The 20,328-nt window shown below is 37.6% G+C and overlaps 1 protein-coding gene across 5 annotated transcripts in view; it reads left to right on the top strand.

Annotated features, from left to right (window-relative positions):
- The first annotated feature begins 9,789 nt into the window (after positions 1-9,789).
- The window catches only part of Chd1 (chromodomain helicase DNA binding protein 1), a 70,931-nt gene continuing 60,392 nt past the window's right edge, over positions 9,790-20,328 (top strand). For 2 of the 5 annotated variants that reach the window (XM_047555053.1, XM_047555051.1), the window contains exons 1-2: positions 9,790-10,355; positions 12,373-12,576. In XM_047555053.1, the coding sequence (XP_047411009.1) occupies positions 12,524-12,576 (53 nt within the window). In that variant the 5' untranslated portion in view covers positions 9,790-10,355; positions 12,373-12,523. The remainder of the gene's footprint in view (positions 10,356-12,372; positions 12,577-20,328) is intronic. The other 3 variants (XM_047555052.1, XM_047555054.1, XM_047555055.1) reach the window with 3 other exon arrangements.

Genomic DNA, 20,328 nt, shown 5'->3' with positions numbered 1-20,328 from the left:
TAGGGTCACAAAAAGTAGATAAGTGACTTACTGACTGTATTAGTATAGCTAATTATGAAGCTGTATTCAAAACTAAGTCTAACTCTAAACCAAATGTTTTTAATAAAATGTACTAAGTTGTTAATTTTTTGAGAAATATCAGGTATTTATTTAACCAAGTATTAATGTATTTAACCAAGTATTTGTGAAAAGACTTCAAGTAGTTAAAAACTGGCTTTCCTGTTTTATTCTAGCATTTAAGAATCAGGGTGAAACATATCTACAATAAAGTTTACCAAGCTTAAGGGTTCAGCTTGATGATTTTTTTATGTGTCTCTGAGTGTATATGTATGCTAAAGATTGAACCCAGAAGGTCTATATCACTGAAATAAATTATTTTTATTTTCAGACAATTGTCCAAATCACTCTTGAAGTTGTGTTCTTTTTGCTTCAGCCTCCTAGTCACTGGAATTACAGGTGTGTGCCATTGCACCTGACATTGATGAATTTTTTTCATAATATACACCAATGTACAAACCATTAAGACCAAGATAACAAAAATTTGTGTCCAGAAGGTTCCCTGTGTCCCTAATAAGTTCAAACCAACACAGAGAAGTAACTGTTATCCTGACTTTTATCATCATAAATTATTTTTGTCTATTCTTGAATTTAATACAAATGGAATTGTACAATGTATTTTTTTCTTTTTCTTTCTTCATTCTTTTGTACTGGAGATTGAACCCAGGGGTGCTGTACCACTGAACTACATTTTCAGCTCTTTTAATTTTGAGACAGGGTCTTGCTAAGTTGCTGAGGGCCTCCCAAAATTGCTGAGGCTGGCCTTGAATTTGCAATTCTCCCATGTCAGCCTCCTTAGTCACTGGGATTAAAGGTGTACACCACTGCAACTGGCATTTTTGGAGGGTGGGTTATTGGGGACTGAACCTAGTTTGGGACTGTAATGAATCAATCTGCTAAAAATCATACAAGACTTTTAGTAGACACGAGCGTTCATTTCATTGAGTATACGCTTACAAGTGAAATTGTTGAACTATAAGGTTTGGCCTTAAGTTCAGCTACAATACAATGGATGCTACCTATCAATTTCCCAAAGTCATTGCAACCAATTTGCAGCAATAAGATTTTCAGTTGCACTATACATTTTTGACAAGGAAAATAACATTATAACCAGTCTATTGTGCTATTTACATTTCTTAGTTCTGCAAAATGTATTTTATTTGAAATTTGTTGTTGTTGTTGTTGCCAGTTATAATCACTGATAAATTTAGGTAGAACCATATTCAATAGTACCCTTATCAAACCACACTTCCCTTCCATTAAGATTTCACTAAAAATACTATCTGACTTTCCATTCTTTACAGGAGAGTATCTCAACTGGGACACTACCATATTTTGGGTCAGATGATTCTTGAGGTCCAGAGGAAGTTGTGTGGGGCATTGTAAGATCTCCAGCAAATAAGTAACACCAACTGCCTGAAACTCATCCCCTGTGACAAGAACTAATGTTTCCAGATTTTGCTAAATGTACCCTGTGGGGCAAAATCCCACCTCCAACAGCCATCAAGCACCACTGCTTTATAAGTAAGTATATTGGCCTCTCTACACTTTGCCTAAATAAAATATTACATGAGTTAATGCAGTGTTAATAGGATGATGACAGTTTTTTCAACACTAAGGGCACATCAGAAGAGAGATGGAGAGCTTTTAAAGAATACACATGCCAAGGCTCCACTTCAAAAAAATGGAATAGAATCACTTGAGGTGGAGCTTTAGCATTTTATTGTTTAACATATCAGGCAATTCTAAATGTTGGCACAGTTGAAAACCACCATTTAAATATGTTACTCTTCCCAGGAATATATGCTTTAAAATAGATTTATACAAATGAACTTTCCAGAATTAGTACAGAATGAGGCATATAAATTGGGTACTAGCAGACTCTCAGAAACTCTCAAATCACATTGATAAAGTGACCACCCATAGTCCACAACTATGAACAATGTTATTGTTCAGTTCCTGACTGAAAAAAATAGAAAAGATATTTTTACCCAATCAGAATCTGTTTACTTTTATGAATGATTAATGTTTAATAATCCTTCCAGCTAATTATTATACCCAACTCTTTTTTCATATATTCAATCACTCTCAAAATAGTATTTCCCATTGTCTTTGAAATACCTTAAGTCTTTCATCAAAGCAAATAAAAATACCCAAAGCTCTCAAACCAATAAAAATCCTACTCCCTCCTCCTGTCAAAGTAATTGAAAGAGAAACCTAGACCAATTTTTTCTTTTACTTTTTTTTTAAGAGCAAAGTAACATAATTTATTAGAGTAACAGAAAGAAAGTAGAGCTCCCAAAGAGGTAGAGTCCCAAGAGAGGGATACCAGAGAGTGGCTATTGTCTAGGGGTTTGTACAGATCTACAGGATTAAGGAAGCTATCCCCCTACTCAATCCTGAGCAAGGTATTCAGAGTCTACCAGTTCTTCATGCGTCTTTATCCCAATCAGGCTACTGTGCCTTTTTTGCTGGGGGTCTGGGTATCAGGTAGTAGATGGCTCACTATCACTTCTTTTTTCTCTCTCCCCTCCTCTGCTTACACAGGAGTTAGTCTGACCTTGATAAGGTCTGGTTTGTATCTGTAGTTTCTCAGTCCCACTACACAGAGGTCTGACCTTGAAGGAACCCAAGTCTCCTGCCTGTCCATTTTAACTCTTTCTTCTGCCTCATTCCCCCTTTGATGAGGTTACCTTAACTACTATTAATGAAGAAGGGCAACGACCACTCTGCCTTCTTTAGGCTAGCTGGAGGGTCCCAGTAAGGGAACAGCAGACAGAATCCCTCTATAGAGGTCTATCTACTGGGTGCTTGTAGAAGTCAGGTGGAATTTCCACAACAGGTTGTATTTTTATGACCATCTGGAACTTCATGAATTCTGTGGGCATCTCATGCATCAGGGTAGTCCAGAGATCTACGGTAGTAGTTGGCATGTAACTGAATGAGGTATATATGGGGCAAGAATCATGCTAGGACGACAATAAATAAGACATCAAAGTATTTTTTAAATATTTAGCACAAAATGGTGATTATTATAACCAACTTGTGAAGACCTCGAAGGCAGTAACTTATTAGCACTGAAGGTGTGGTCTGACATGCCATTTATTTGTGAATGGAGGTAATTTTAAGTCTTTAGAAACACTAGCATAATTTGTTAGACATATCCACAACTACCATCTGATTTTTGTAAAACAGCTTCTCATCACTATTACCTGTGTTAGTAGGATTCCTTTAGCTGTGTCACTCAGGACTCTCCTGGTAAAGTACATTAGTACTTTTAAGTGCCCCATTATATCCTTTAGAACAATCCAAGGGATAATATCAGGGCTAGAGAATCATACCTGTGAGAAACAAATTGAGCTAAACTACATAGGATATTAGGAAAATTTGTAGGTCACAAACTGACTCAGAACAAACTTGTGACTCTGGCAACATCTTTTGAGGTAGTTATCAGGCACTCCTGTATTAAGAATGTGTTCTTTAAAAAAAAAAAAAAGGTTTTCTTTAGTTGTAGATGAACATAATACCTTTATTTTTTTAATGTGGTACTGAGGATCAAACCCAGTGCCTCACATGTGCCAGGCAAGTGCTCTACCACTGAGCTACAACTCCAGCCTCAAACCCTTTCTTTATAGCCCCCCCCCCCCTCATTTTAGTAATTTTGGGGAGGTCTGACACAAGTGTATATCTCAAGTTACATAGAACCATTGTCTTTTCTTTAAAATGTCCATGTATGACTATGTTTTGGTTATACTCTCCTGAGTCCTCACAATCCCCCTGATTGGGAGGCCAAGTGATTCCCTAGAGTTGCAGGGTCCTCAGAAAAGTCATGTTACTCCCTGAATTTTGGTTGACCTTAAAGGGCAAGGGCCAAAATATTGGCTATTTTTTCCTTAGCCCTTTTACTTTCTTGATTTTTGTCTCCAAGTTTTGGTTTTAAACATCCAGCAAGTAAGTTTTACCAGTCTTAAAGTAAAACTGCTGGGTTTTAACTTTAATGTCTATAATTTTATTGTTATTCCTTCCATTTAATTGAGGTCAGTCTCAGTAATGAAAATTAGCCTATATCCTGTCTATCCTATAGGTGATGGCTTGTTGGTGCACATTAACTCAGGTTGTTCTATGAGAAGCAGTATTTTTGGAAAACACTTTTAAAATTATGTTTCATAAGTCTACCTAAATATTAGTTAACACAAAATAATATTACATCCATCTGAAACATAAATCAAACAAAACCTAAGAAAGCTCCAGATGAATTCCATTTTTTCATTTATCACATTGCATTCAAATTGGGCTTCTTATCTTTTAATTCCAACAGAAGAATTCTTGCTAAGGTCACTGATGACCATCATCTTACCAAATCCAGTGGCTATTTTTTTCAGGCCTTACTTCACATGACTTCTCAGTGTCATTTGACACTGTTCACCACTCCTTTGAAGCACTTATCTTCTCAGGAGCACAATACTCTCCCACACCCCCCTTTTTTTTTTGATAACAGGGATTGAAACCAGCTGAACTTAACCACTGAGCCACACCCCCAGCCCTTTATTCCTTTTCACATTTTTATTTAGAGACAGGGTCTCACTAAGTTGCCTAGGGTCTTGTTAAGTTGCTGAGGCTAGGTTTCAGCTCCCGATCCTCCTGCTTCGGATTTCCAAGCTGTTGGGATTACAGGCATGCACTACTGTGCCTGGCTTCATAATATCCTTTTGAATACTGGTTCTTATCTAGCTTTTCTTCTTCTATTTAGTCAAAATGGAATTGTACTTCTTCACTTCACGTCCCTAATCTGTTTTCAAAATAGTTAATGTATAATCAAGACTTTAATTTCTCTTTATATACTTGTTTTTATTTTCAATCTAGATCTCACTTCTCAGACCTGCACCTGTATATAAAAGCCTCAGCACAAGAAACTCAGAAATTTATAAACCAAATGATCCTCCCACCTACCCATCTCCAAATACATTTTCAAGGAGTGTCGTCATGTCATCACTCAGCTGCAAATGTACAACTTTCCACTTCCTTCATCACAAAGTCCAACCACATCAAGTCTTAATCTACTTTTCCTTTCAAATCTAGTTCGCCCTACCTCCATTATATTACCCTGGTCCAACATGTCTTTCTAACCTCTTTTATCTCCTCATTTTGGATTATTCTACCAAGTCTGATACATCTCTATCTTCCTTTGAGATTTGCAGATTGAGTACATTTTGCAATTTGCCAATCCCATCAAGTCACTGCCCCATTTAAAATCCTTCAGTGGTTTCTCATTGTCTTGAACAATGTACTTCTTTACCTAGCCTTTGAGCCCTGAAGGGGCTCTAGTCTAGCCTCTAGTAGATTCATCTCACTCAGTTGCTGTTCACCCCAGCACTACCGTGCTTCTTATGTTCCCTTATAGATAGGATGACTGTGTAATTTACCACCCAAACCTTCTTACAGGCATTTACAGAACACCTCTTTTGTGAATAAGGACTATTTTCTTTTTTCCCCCCTTTTGGTGTTACCGGGGATTGAACCCAGGGGTGCTTTATTACTTTTCCTTTTGGTTTTTGAGATAGGGTCTCACAAAGTTGCCCTAACTGGCTTCTAACTTCTAATCTTCTTGCCTCACCCTCCTGAGTAGTTTATAGGCATGCGCCATGGTACCAGCAACATCACCTATACTTGGTAAACTGAGAAGAGCAATGACATGATTTTTCTGGCCCCTGAATTTTTGTCATTTTTTTTTAAACTTGGAAAAAAATCTTAATTCCCTGTTATTTAATTCATACAATTGTTCAGTTCTCAGAGCATGTCATTTTATTAGGCCAGACTTTCCTGACTAGTTTTTTATTATAGATTCTCACAGCAATACATGTTTCTTCACACTATTTTTCTCGATTGTGATTTTGCAGTGTGATTGCTTCCTACACTAGACTAACTCTGAAAATGTGTTTTTGCTCTATTATAATTCCCCCAACTCCTAGCATGACATCTGATGTGTAATAAATTTGTACATATTTATTGAATGTCAATATAATGAATGCGCTGGGGACACCATCTCTTTGCTCAAGGATTTTACAATGTAGTATGGAAATAAATGCTGTATCACAATTCAATGATATGCCACACTAAAAGAATGGTTAATTCTGTCTTAAAAAGGAGGTCAGAGAGCTGCCTGCCAAGTCAGTACAGTTGTGTTAGGGTACTCTATACTTCTTGACCACTTACTTAAATCTATAAGAGACTGACCCAAAAGACAGATGGGCTATATCCATTTATGATAAGAAATATCTTTTCAATGACCTGGAGAAATGTATGTTGAGAGTGTCAAGTGTCTCCTAGAAATGATGGGAAGCAATGATGAGGTCAGACTGTGAAAGGTTAAATATTAAAATTTCATGAACATGAGATATTCACATACATCTGTTCATATATATGTATATAAATATATTTTTGTATATGAGCAGGGGAGTGATTTTGTTAGATTTCAAATTCGAAGAGAACTTAAGAGTGAGCTGAAGGGAAAGATGTAGAGAAAACAGGGACCTAAACACAACACAGTGGTAGGGATGAAGAGCAAAGGATAAACACAACACTTATGAGATAAAATGGACAGTATTTGGACAGCAGTGATAAAAGGTGAGAGGGAGTATTAACAGCTAAATGTGCCAGTTTGATAGAGGATAGTCATTTAAACATTCTTTTTTCTTCTTTTCTCTGCACACAATTATGCATGTAGAAGTGCAATTTTTCTCACCTATCAGATTTTATACAGAGTTGCTTCTTGGTATTATCTCTAACTCCAAGAACTTTCCATTGAAATCTTATCATGATTTGAAAATTTATCAGCCAAGAGTCAGGTGGAGGCGCATGAACTTGTGGTCCCAATTACTCAGGAGGATAAGGACAAGAGGCTAAATTGAGCCCACAAGTAATTTCAGGCCAGGTTAGGCAACATAGCAAGACCCCATATTTTTAAAAAATAAAATAAAAATCCTCAAATAAAGTGACTATACATAGGTGAATGAGCTGTTGTTGGATACCGAAGCAATCTGGGAGTTTTTTCCAAAAGCTACCTAGGACCTAGAAATTTTGCATATCAGAAGAGAGAGGAATGGGAGTGTTGGGCACTTACAGTTAGGGGAAAACAAACAAAAAACAAAACAAGCAACTTCCTAGATGAACTCTGGAAACCATAATTATTCTATACTTTTCTGATTCACAAAATACAAAATGTAAATTTTCAATTCCACTGACATAAAATGTCATGAGTTCAATTCAGAGGACTTTGCAACAGTTTAAGATTTTAGACTATAGATGCTCCTCAACTTAAAATGGGGTTATATGCCAATAAGCCTATCATAAATTTAAAATATTCTAAATCAAAGTGTACTTACTACATCTAACCTATTGAACATCATAGCTTGGCAACACAGAGTGCTGTTTACCCTTGCAATCACATGTCCTGCTGGGAGCTGCAGCTCACTGCCACTACTCCGCATTGTATAAGTTAGCTTATGCTGGACATGGTGATACATACCTGTATTTACAATTTGGGGTCCACAAAATGCTATCTTAGATTCTGTAATATTCTTCCCAAGGAACATGAAAAATTTCAAAGGAGAAATTAAATAGTAAAAAAACAAAATCAACAACAAAATTCCCCATGAGTTGAAGGTAACTTTCTGGGATTTTTACTATATACATGTTGTGATTATCAATGTTTATTATTTTGAACACTGATGGTTTATTAAAAATGAAACTGAGAATTACAAAAATATAACTTTGCAATACTCACTGGCTTTAAAAGAATGGTACTGGCTAGATTGTTGCAGTTTTTCTTTGTACATTCTAAAATTCTGCACAGCAATAAAGTATGACTTTACTTGAAATACAAATCTCCAAAGTTCAATAATTTATTATAAATTTGACAAGATTATGTTTCTGCAAAAGAGATCCCCAGAGCTCTTACCATGTAGACTAGCTTTTGAGGCACAATAAGTAGTCAAAAAAGGTTTGATATGCTTTCAGAAAACATGTAAAATAGACTTGTCTATACAGTGAATCCTTTCGTAATACAATGACAAAACGTAGTTCAGTTATACATGAGGACTTCATCATCTGAACCACACTTGGTATACTTTGTCATGCTTAGATTTTCTGGAGATTTTAGTTTTTATCATTCTAGTAATTAAGAAGAAGAAAAAAAAGGCACAGTTTGTATTCTTAAGGCTTAATATTAATAAAATCTTAATGTTAAAAATTAGTACTTAGTTCACAATACTTAAGGGGCTTCAGAACTGGAGATTTGTATGATATTGATATTCCCCTGAACCCCAATTTTTTTTTTTTTTTTTTTTTTTTGTGGTGCTGCTGGGGATTGAACCCTGAGCCTCACACAGGATAGGCAAGCACTCTACCACCGAGCTACATTCCCAGCCCAAAGCTATTTAATGTCTAGGAAAGGAAAGAGAAAAAGAGGTAAAGCACACAAAGAATGGTAATGTTCTATTTTGTTTCATTACTTAATGATTGAAGATAGGCATGTTTTTGAATAGGTCATGCATACCTCCTCCCATTCCTCAAAGGTGAATAGATCCTTGGATATTCTGAGCTCCTTGGAGATAGACCAAACCATTTAAGCAAGTATTTCCCAAATGGGAGAGTTATTATTTTGGGAATGTGTGTTATGAAAATCATATTCATTTGACTTGGAAGGCAGACCTTTAAATTAAATCAAATGACTTAAGAATGGGATTAGAAAGTTTCAAAACTTATCGTTAACCTTAACAAATTCAATACGAATTGGCAGACCTGAAAAACAGATGAAGTGTTAACTAATTTTGATCATATAAAAGTGCTTTCAAAAACAGTGAAGTGGGATATCACCAAGCTTGAAAAGATAGTGTTTCCAACACATAGAAAAGATTGTAACTGAAGCTTGCAGATACAGTTATGAAAGAAACTGTCAACTAAATTGCAGCACGTAAAACTGAGACAGTTACTAATGTCCCTCGAGTAACTTTTTTTGTTGCAATTCGGCGCCGCACCCTCCAACCCGCCCTTCGTGGAGGGACCTAAATAGGAAAGGTTGTAAAAGTTATTTTCTGAACCAGGAATGGGTCACCCGCAAATGAACCAAACAGCGTCACAGGATGTCAACAACCAGAACTCTATTTTCTCTCCTTCACCGGTGCCCCGCCCGTGCAAGGTATCAGCCCCGGAGGGACGTTCAGCGGCAGGTCGCCCCGGCGTAGGAGGCGGCGGGAGGCGACCACAGTTGCCCAACAGTTGGGTTCCCAGGCTGCCTGGTGTGACGCAGCAGCTCCCGCCCGGCCTCTGCGGACCAAAGCTCAGACTCGGCCAGGGGCCTGCGGGAGCGCGGGGCGAGGCCTGAGCGACTCGACACTAATCGCGACCCGCCCCTTCGGCTTTTCCAGCGCGGTGCTTTCGCGACTCCCCGAGGCCCACCCCGGTTTTTCCCTGGTTCCTCCTCAGTTTCTCCGCTGCGACGTCCTTGCGCGACCGTAGGAGTGACGGTAGCGCTCATACCCGCACGGAGCGAGCCTGCAGCTCCCTTCCCGGAATTCGCCGCCGGGCCACGGAGGGCGGGCACCGAAGCGAGGTTCGGCCGGACACAGCCTCGACCAGAGTCCGGCGGCTTCCGCGCAGCCAGCGTGCGCGCCCCCCGCGCGCGCGCGCACCGCTCTCCGCCCCGCCCCGGCACCAATCGCTTCCCCTCAACGCCCACGACTCCACGACGTCGTCCCTCCTACCGCCCGAGCGCCTGCAGAAAGGGTTCAGCGTGCGCGTGGCCGCCCGTCTCGCGCCCAGTGGGGAAGGGGAGTGAGCAGAGGCGCTTACGTCGCGCGGGAGGCGGGGGCGACGGCGACCTCGGTGGCGGCGGCGGCTACGACGAAGACGGTTGCGCTCCCTCGCTCTCTCGGCGTCATGGCGGCTGCCCGGGGCCGATAAGCGGCGGGAGCGGGCGCGCGCGCGCGACGGCGGCGGAGACGACGACGACTCGTTACTTCCAGCTCTTGCTGCCCTCGCCTTTGGTGCTTCAATAATGAATTGATTGTTGGATCCACTCGGCAGGGAGTCGCGCGTTGGTGCCGCGGGCCGGGGTTTCCCCTTCCCCGCCGCCTCTTTCCCCTTCCCCCACTCCTCCCGGACTCTTGCTTACCCCGAGGCGCCCGGAGCCCGAGGACTCGGCGGCAAGATCGCGGGCCCGGGCGCGGGGGAGGCCGCGGATCCGAGCCGGCTGCCTGCGAGCCGGCTTCCTCCGCCCCGCCAAGCCCGCACGTCCGCCGGTAAGAAAGGGGGTGGCGGGCGGGTCAGGATGTGGCGGGGAGGACTGGAGCCCGCAGGGCGGAGGGCGGCGGCGGCGCGGTGCCCTGGCGGCGGCCCGGCGGCCCGGAGAAGGCCCGGTCGGCCGTGCGAGGGCCGGCGGCGGCGTTGGCGGGCGGGCCAGGCGCGCAGGGGGCGTGTGAGCGGCGAGGGCAGGCCGGCCACCGCAGAGCGCATCCTTGCGCCGGCCGACCCGGCCCGGGCTTCTGGGGCATGGAGCCGGTCGGGCCGTGAAGGAAGAGCCGAGAGTGGCGAGCACTTGGCGGTGCGTCTGTCCTGCTGCAACCCCGGCACCCAGCACGTGGGGATCTGCGGGGAGGGGGAGGGGGCGGCGGCTCGGGCGAGCCTGGGAGGGCGCGGGGCGGTTCTGCGGGAAGTTTGAGGCGGGAAGAGACTCTGGGACCGGGATGGAGGCCCTGTGGAAAGGGGAGAGGTCCGGGAAGGAGGCTGATGGGAGCCAAACCGAGTTGGACGGATGAGCGAGGGGATGGTTTCCCATCCTCTTTGGAGTGCTGCTTCACAAACTTGGAGCAAAGCAACTGTTAAAAGACGGAGGATAGAAGTGGAGGATTGTAGAGGTTTAACGACTTAGACGCATTGTTGAGACGTACGGGAGACAGCAGAGAGCTGCGTGAGCTCTGAGCTTCAGAACTTAGGGTTCTGGAAAGGGTTTCGGAAAGAGGACTTACTCGGAGAAGGGAGTGAGAGGGGAAAGGAAGTTACAGCGCACAGAGAAAGCCATTTTGAGGGGCGAAAGGAAGGTGAAAGGAAAAGAACGAAAAGGAGAGAACTTTCTTAATGAAGACTTTAGGGAAAGAGAGTACTTAGATTTAAATCTAAGACTTGTTAATAGTAAAGCTTTTTGACTAAGGTTGGAATTTATGTTTAACATTAGGAATAAATGTTGAGTGGAACAGTTAACTTTTTAGATAACCTGCTCTTGCAGAAGAGGGTGTACTGCCCTGATGTCTGAAGAATTAAAATCCCGATCCACATGCAGAATTTGCTATGATTGAGCTGGCAGCACCGTTTTTTCACCTCTTTGTATTTGTGTGTGTGTATGTGTGTGTGTGTGTGTGTGTGTGTGTGTAGAATGGAAATAATCATAGGAGTAAATTTTCATTGCTGAGGTCGGAGGACAACTCTGCTTCAGTAGGCTGTCTCAGTACTTTCTGACTGGGGAAGGATCTGACGTCTCCTTCCCCCGCTTCTTCCTCTCCCTCCCCTGCCAGAGATCTCCTTTGTTTATTCGTGGATGGCTTGTAGGTGACTCTACTGTTGTGCTGAAATCTTGAGAGGTGGAAATACTGTTTCTTGGTGTATTTTTTTTATTTGTTTTTGCACCAAATCTTTAATTAAAAAAAGCACAGAGTGTATATTACTTTTTCTTTTTTATGGAATCTCTACTAGGCCAAACTAGTAAATATTAAATTTTTTCACTTCCCTATCAGTTTACCTGAGAAAGAACATGTTTATTTTGACCTGTGTATTTTTGCTAAGATTTTATGATAACTTTTTATTATTTTTTTCTCACGTGAACATTTTCAAAAACTTTCCTTCACAGGAGTATATGAAGTTCTTGGTGATAGAAATTGGGGCTTAATTAAGTGTAACCCTTTTCTCCCCTTCACTTATTTAATCAAGTTATCAAGTAAGACTCCATTTTCTAGGGATGTATTTATATGTTGCAGGCTACCACTTTGCTTTAGTAATTTATATAATATTGCTACACAGTTGGCAGTCTCTGAAAGTTTCATCACTCCAGAAATGTTCTGATTTCTTCTGTGGAAAATATGTTAGCGATATAGCTGACTAAATTCTAGTAAGTAATAAGAGATACGTCTAATAGAAGCTGAGATATTTTAAATAAAAGGCCTCTACTCTTTTCTTACCATCTCTAGGTAGATTTCTACAAGTTCTAAGCAGGGCTTATCTTTTTTTCTACAGAAAGTGTTCTTATTTTGTTAATGTTTCCCTTAGGTGAATCAAAGAGGGTCCCAGGACCACATCTTCTGAATGTTGAAGAAAATTCATCTGTGAATTTTTGTTATTCAAAGAGGAGTCAATATTTATATTCATCTTTTAAACTGGGAAGATTTATATTTTATTTTAAAACTTCCTGATATTTACAATGAATGGACATAGTGATGAAGAAAGTGTTAGAAACAGCAGTGGAGAATCAAGGTAACCAACAACTTTATTGATTGTTTACTGTGAGGAGGACTGAATAACTTTGCTGTTTTTTTAAATTTGTTGTCTTAGATATCCAAATATTAAAAAGGTTTCTAGTATTTGAAGCTTTGTTGACATTACAGGTGCTAATTATTTTTAAAAATATTGAAGTTCCAGAGGACTTAAATTTAGAACATTTTGAAGGTTTATATTTCAGTTAATCATTGAAGCTGGAGCCAGTTAAAAGTATTTAAAAGGATTTAACCGTTGGTGAAAAATCCTAAAAATAAATGCAGGAAGAATTGGTACTAATTTTTTTTTTCCTGGCATTTGGTTTTTTGCACCGTTACTGTCAAATATGATAACCCCTAGTCACATATGGCTATTTAAATTTATATTAATTTTAAATTATAGAATATTTAAAATTTAATTATTTAGACAAACCAGACACATTTCAAGTGCTAAATAATCACATGACTAGTGTCTAGTATAGTGGATAGCACAGATAGAAAACATTTTTATCACTAAAGAAAGCTTTAGACAACATTGATCTGTACATTTATTTTCCTATATCCCTTATTTTATTTTTATGGTGAACTTTTAATTAAATGAGTTAAGAGCTTTTACTTGTGCCATAGGTTTTAAAATTAGATATATGTAACTTATATATGAAGAAACCTTTCACATATGAAGACACTTAAATTCTTCTTTAGCCACCCCCCCAATTTTGAGTTGCTTATACACAGATAATAAAATTCATAGTTTTGTGGACTTATCATAGATCAAAATCAGCAAAATGAAGTTTGAAGTCATAATGGTTACTTATCCCACTTCTATCACTTATTAACTATGTGAGCTAGGGTAAATTAACCTCTGATGCTCTGATTTTTGCTCTTTTAAAAATATGGGGACCTGGGAATGTTGGCACATGCCTGTAATTCCAGTGACTCAGAAGGCTGAGACAGGAGGATCACAAGTTGGAGGCCAGCTGCAACTTAGTGGCGGACCCTGTCTCAAAGAAGGGTTAGGGATGTGACTCAGTGGTTAAGTGCCACTGGGTTCAATCCCCAGTACCAAAAATACGTAAGTAAGTAAGTAAATACTTACAATGAGGATTACACCGTTTATCTTAACTTTCAATTGAGAACTGAGATGCTTCTACAGGTAAAGGGCTTAAAATGGTTTCTGATAAAATGTGTACTTAACATTTGCTTGTTATAATTAACATGTTTTATGTAATAGTGCTACTTAACTGAGACATTACTTGTAGTGATGGAGAAATGGGGTGGACAAGAAATAGGAAAGTTGGTAGGAGGGTTTAAGAAAAAATGTTGGATAGAAAATTATGTTGTGCTTATGTGTATTTGATGTGAAACTTGGAATTTTGGGGCCATGCTGAGTGTATTTTTTCACCTTTCTCTGGTAGAATATTTGGATAGCAGGAATGTCAGAAACAGTAAAAACTAGTCATGGAAAACATCATTTAATTGAGCAAGTATTATTGGTCTAGGAGTTAAAAACCTGGACTGACACCATCTTTGTACTAGTAAGTTCTCATGATTTTCCCAGTTGTAAAATGAGAAGTTGAACTAATTTGAAAGTTTTACCCATCCTACTATTTAATTACCAAGTATAGTAAAGTTGCAGACAACAGAGTTTGACTGGAATTACCAGAGGCGAGGTTAAATTAGAAGTCTTTTGAATCTCAGCTTTGATTCAGATCTCTGTAGCTATACTGACTGCAGTAAGAGAACAGAGAAGAATCATGTTGTATACATTCTCTTACTCATTAGTGAACAATGAATTGATTAATAGATAGAAATATCCAGAGAAAATTCAAGAATCAGTCTCCCTACAAAATAGGAAAATATTGTGCTTGGGTATAAGGAGATTACCTGCTGGTGTATTTTGACCACTTATCTGTTCCACTAATCTTTTATAAATTTTCTATATTTTGCTGCCATACTTGAAAGAAGAATTATAAATTCAATTTAATAGTACAAGTGAAAAAAAATTAGACCCTGTGAAATCGTATTTACTTAAAGGATTATTTTAGAGTGCATACTTTTTTAAATGATTGCAAATCATATTTCTCTAATTATTCTGAGTCACCAATTCTACCATGTACTTCTGAGAAGTGTGGTTATCTAGTTATCTAGTTTTTGCAATTGCTTTGGCATTTGTCAGAAAGAGAGAGACTTGGTTCTGTTTTGCCTTCATTTTCTTTTTCTTTTGCTCTTTCCTTGCTCTGCTATCATTGTTAATAACAGTTACTTTTCACCCTTTCCCCCCACTGCTTTAATCATTACACACTGCAAAGAAAAGAGTTCCTGCATAGTTAAAGACTGAGGAGGTGACCCTTACAGATAGAGAAATTTTTAAAAAGTTGATATAGGTAGCAGGTTGTTTAAGAATTTGATTTTATTGGCTGGAATTTTAAATTGTGTTTTTGCTGCAGAATTTTCTTTGTGAAAGTTTCTGAAGTGAAATAGAATTAAGCAAGATGTCATTGGGCCTTTTCAGTTATTACAATTAACTTCCTACCAAAAAGATAAAAAGAGGGGAGGGTTAATTCCCTCTGTATGGAGCGCTTTCTGTAACTATGGGCTGAAAAGAAAAAAAAAATGCTCAGGAAAATAGGTCCTTTTGACTATACTGTAACTGTTTTGAAACTTACTATGAAATGTGGGCCAGGATGCACCTGTACAACAGTTTGAGCTCGACACCAATTTTTTTATAACTGAAGTTAAACTTTCTAAAGATAATGTTGGAAAGTTTCAAAGCCCAGGTTTCCAGCTGTGTTGAACTTTTGTTGTTATTTGTAACCAAGTTTCTCAATTCCTGGCTAGACTTTTTTTTTCTAATTTTAAAGTTATTTTAAATGATGATTTACCCTAGTAATAGATTTGTGGGTAAATACCTGAAATATAGGATCACAGTTTGCTTATTTTTAGTTGGTCAGTAGGTGCGTGCATGTAGATGAAATTTTCAAAAAAATTTCCAAGTACATTTAAGAATTTATTTGAATCACTTTAATTCCTAAATATAAATGTAATCCTTCTGAATAATTGTTATGGAGTGGGGGAAACATTGATGTGCTTTAATAGTCTTAGTCATTTCGAATTCATTTATATATGGCAACGGAATTTTATTGACCTGATTCTTAGAATAAACTTATTTCACTGAGGCTTTTTACAGTGTTAACAATACTTGATATTAATACCTGGAATCTGTGTTAATTAATCTGGAATCTAATTCAGATTTATCTGGAATCTGTATAAATTTTACATTTATATAGAGGAACCCTATGTTACCTGGCATATAGGAAATACTGTATGCCAAGGAAACTTGGGAAATACTTGTTCTTTTTAGTCATACATGACAGTACGAGTGTATTTTGACATACATACATACATAGAGAATAACTTATTTAGGATCTTGCAGTTGTACATGATGGGGAGTTTAACTGGTCATGTATTCATATATGAACATAGGAAAGTTATGTCCTATTCATTCTACTGTCTTTCCTATTGGAACTACTTTAATTATTGTTTCATGCTTCAAGTGTCTTGCATCTCAATTTTAAAGTGTTTTGAGGAAGCAGTGGTGGTTGTAGTGAGTAGGAAGTATGATTAATGGAAATGTTCAGAATAAAAATTCTTTCTATGCTGAATATCCTGATCTGATCATTATACATTGTATATATTTATTGGATTATAACATAGTACGCTATAAATGTTATTTTGTTACACAGAAATTATTGTGTTAATTAAAAAGAAAAGAAAACCAAAAAATCCTTTCTAAAATTCACAAATAGAGGTTACCAAATTAAATTTTTCTGTAGAAAAATAAAATTTATTAAAAATTGGGGCTCAAGGTGTATCTCAGTGGTAGAGTTTGCCTAGCATGTGGGAGGTCATGGATTTGATCCCAGGCACTGACCTGTACCCCACGTTATTAAAATGATAAGAAGTTAAAGCCTTTGAGAAGGCCTATAGTTTAAATAATCTGTTAAATTTAAGGAACACTGAATCATAGTTAATACATTTTTCACCATGTAACTTATATGTCTTATTAGTATCTGGTTGAATACAGTTGTGGTACACCAATTTGTGAAACATTGCATGTGTGTTTACACATAGCAGAAAGATTCCTTGCCATCAAAATAAAGTTTTCCACAAAAAATTTTGAAAAAAAATTTAAAAGGCAATATCATTTAAATTTGTGCTTCCTGAACTTACTTTGTAGTTACCTCAGTTTTTTTTTTTTTTTTTTTTTTTCCTTAAGTCATTTCATTACTGGCTCAAAAGTTATGCTAAGAAATGCTTAGAAAGACAGGATAATAAGAAATCACAGTGCTAGGATAGTTAGAAATCATTGAATTAAGAAAGTTGGCTGTAAGATTTTCCTGTGATGTCATTAATTGCAGGAAAGTATAACTCTTTTTTACATTTCATTTTTTGTTAATTCCTATTTCTTGGTTCATGTTATGTGCTTTCTTCATCTTTTCTTACTAATTTTCTTTTCATATACATGCTGTTGAATCCAAGATCATACCAATTCCTTTTCTTCTAACAACTCAAGTATCTTACATAACAGGAGCTTTATTAGTAAACAATTATTCTCTCTCAAGGCAGAATTTACCAAATTGAAATTATCACAGAGTTCCTTCAGATTGTGGTTAATCTAGATTATGGTATTTAGACTTTTATCTGGTGAGGATAACTACATGACTTATTTTCAAAGACTCTACTTTTCTGAATACAAGCATAGGGTATTGTGTAGGGAAACTAAAGTGAAGTTGCCCAATTGTTATTCTGCTTAACTAGTTGTTTACTTAAGGTCTTGATGACTGGTGGATTATATCTGTTATAGTTTTGTGTTTAAAAATTAGAGTATTCCCTTATAAAGACACAACGAAAACATTTATTTGTGGGAAAGTTTTAAGACATGCAGAAATAGGAAATCTGTAACTCTGTTTGTGTTCCCTGTACTAGCAGCATTGGCATAACTTTGGAACTTATTAGAAAAGTAGAATTTGGAGCCTTGTCCCAGACCTATTGAATCAGAATCCTCATTTTAACAAGATTCCTAAGTGATTCTTATACATATTCAATTTATAAGCATTTGTAGGAAACTTTTCCTGAAGACATTTTAGCATCTTTTTGCTAATTCCCCCCCTTTTTCTGTTAATGATGCTATTACATGCAGTTTTTATTTTTTAGAATCCCCAAGAAAGTGTCATGAACTGTACTAGTAAAGGATAAGGGAAATTTCCTTTCTAGAAATAACAATGACAACCAATATTATTGAGTTCTTTTTTTTTTTTCTGACTGAACCAAGCATGGTACATATAGGTCACTGTGCATTATATGAATTATTTCAATACATTCTCACAAAACTGATAATGTGAAGTTTTGTAATTCCTACTTTGCACATGAGAAACTACTCATAGTTTCTTAAATGTTTTTTGAACTATTAACTAATTTTCAGTCTTTAACTGGATTTCATTTGTTTTCCCATTAGTGCTTCTTTCTGCTCTAGAATTTAGTCCTGGAGTACTATGTTTGATTAAGTTGTCAGATCTGTTCAGCCACCTTGTCTTTATGTTTTCCTCTTTCTTTATTTTTCGTGACCTAATGGTTTTGAAAAATATGTCAGGTATCTTAGAATATCCTTAAATCTTATATTTGTTGTTTTTCTTACAATCAGCCATAGTTACTTGTTTTGAAAGAATGTCACAGATAGTGTTCTAGTCACATCATATGGGGAATTAGGATGTTAACCTTTGTTGGTTTCTGCACTGTCAAGTTACTGGTTTTTTTGTCCATTTTCATACTTTATTGCCTGGAAGCAAGTTACTGTGTCTAGCTCACTCTCAGTGGGGTTGAGTGGTAATTAAGCTTCATCTCCTGGAGGGAGTGTATCTACATATATTAAGTAGAATTTCAGTAAAGAATTTTTTTCTCCATTTCTTTTCTCTTTATATATGCACAGATTTATGTATACGTATTTATATATATATTTATATATATATCTACATACACACACATACATATATTATACTTTGGGTTATTAGTGAGTTATTTATTTTGCTGTGAAATTAATCAAATGGGAGCCTTTTCAGGTTAACTTCAAAAAAAATTTTTTTTAAAATTTTAAACCTATCTTTTTTTTTTTTTAAACTCAAGAATTGGCCATTCTTGAAGGAGCTCCCTGGTTCCATTTATTCTAGAATGATTTTAGAAATAAAGACTTGGGTCCTGAGTGTGCTTGTTACTACTCAAATGTCACTCATCTAGGACTCAGACAAAGTGAACAGAGATAGGTGACACATGTTTACATACTAAAGCAAGTATATCTAGTTATTTCTGTATCTGTTTGCATACATATTAAAATAAGCATGAGTTCATACTGATATTTCTACTGCTAATCCTTTATTATAAGGTTCATTCTAACTTCCCTTAAAATCTCTTATGTCCAACAGTGAGAAATGTGAATCCTACCATCCAATCTCTTAGTATTCATATATTCCACATAGCATGTATGTAAAGCAGTTTCTGAATTTATAGACTGTGGGCTGGGGAGATAGCTCAGCTAGTAGAGTGCTTGCCTCACAAGCACAAGGCCCTGAGTTCGATCCCCAGTACCGAAAAAAAAAAAAAAAAAAAAAGAATTTATAGACTGTACTCCCTGGAGAAACAAATTTATTAGCTGTTTGTGTACAGTGTACTTTAATATTTAACCTTACAGTTTTTAGTCAAATCTGTGTTTTCCTAAGTTACTCAAGTTAGCTTATTTTTCCTCAACTCCATCAGGGTATTGTGTCATGAATTTATAATAAATTTAGATTCATTTGTTAGTCTTCTTTCCACCCCAGGATTCCTATTATACTTGTTGACTTTTAAAATTGCTTAATTACGTTTATTCTGTGACATATAGTTCCATGGGTTTTGACAAATGGATAACATTGGTTATTCTCCACCCCAGTACTGTACGGAACAGTTCCTTCACCCTCAAAAGTTCCCCTGTGTATCTTAGATTTACTGAATCAGAATTTCCATTTTAAAAAGATTCCCAGAAGAATTATAGCAAAATTCATATGCATGTATATGAAATTATTCACCTGGAGTCATTCAACATTTTTGCCATGTAATAAGGCTATAAATTAACTTCTGAAAAGATTAGTATAATCTCAAAGCAATAATGGAATGAACAGTTTATATACACAATCATTGAGCATATTAAGATTCATGGTGCCATATAGGCATGGATGTGAATTGAAAGAAAATGGACTTTGGTAAATTACTAGAGTGATAATGAGCTATATGGAAAATTTTAAAGGAGCTCTTTAATTTTTCTAATCTTAATTGTGAGAATTGATAAAGTTTGTGAGAAAAAGGAAGAAGTAACGGTGTATATTTATATGAGTGATGGAGATAGTTTTTATAGCTATCATTTCCCTTGATGAAGAAGTGAACATCCTTTTTATTAGATATTGGGTATCCTAGATTTGTAGTTCAGTACCTTGAGGTTTTTTCAGTATATGTTGAAGTTTTTATGTGGCTTACTTGCAGGTAAAGGAAAGAGAAAAGAGGAAGCATCGCAAAACTTAAAAAAATTTTAAAAGGAAGGATAGAAAGATACCCTTGGGAGGAGTGTATTCTCTATGTGAGTGAACTGGTCAGAACCACTAGTTTAGGAAGAGACACCAGGAATCTATTGTACCATAATCAACTTGTTATATAAATGAGTAACTATGGG

The sequence above is a fragment of the Sciurus carolinensis genome, chromosome 6 (assembly GCF_902686445.1).
Source record: "Sciurus carolinensis chromosome 6, mSciCar1.2, whole genome shotgun sequence".
Taxonomy (NCBI): Eukaryota; Metazoa; Chordata; class Mammalia; order Rodentia; family Sciuridae; genus Sciurus; species Sciurus carolinensis.
Note: the sequence above shows the minus strand (reverse complement) of the source record. Positions and strands in the feature narration are given on the sequence as shown.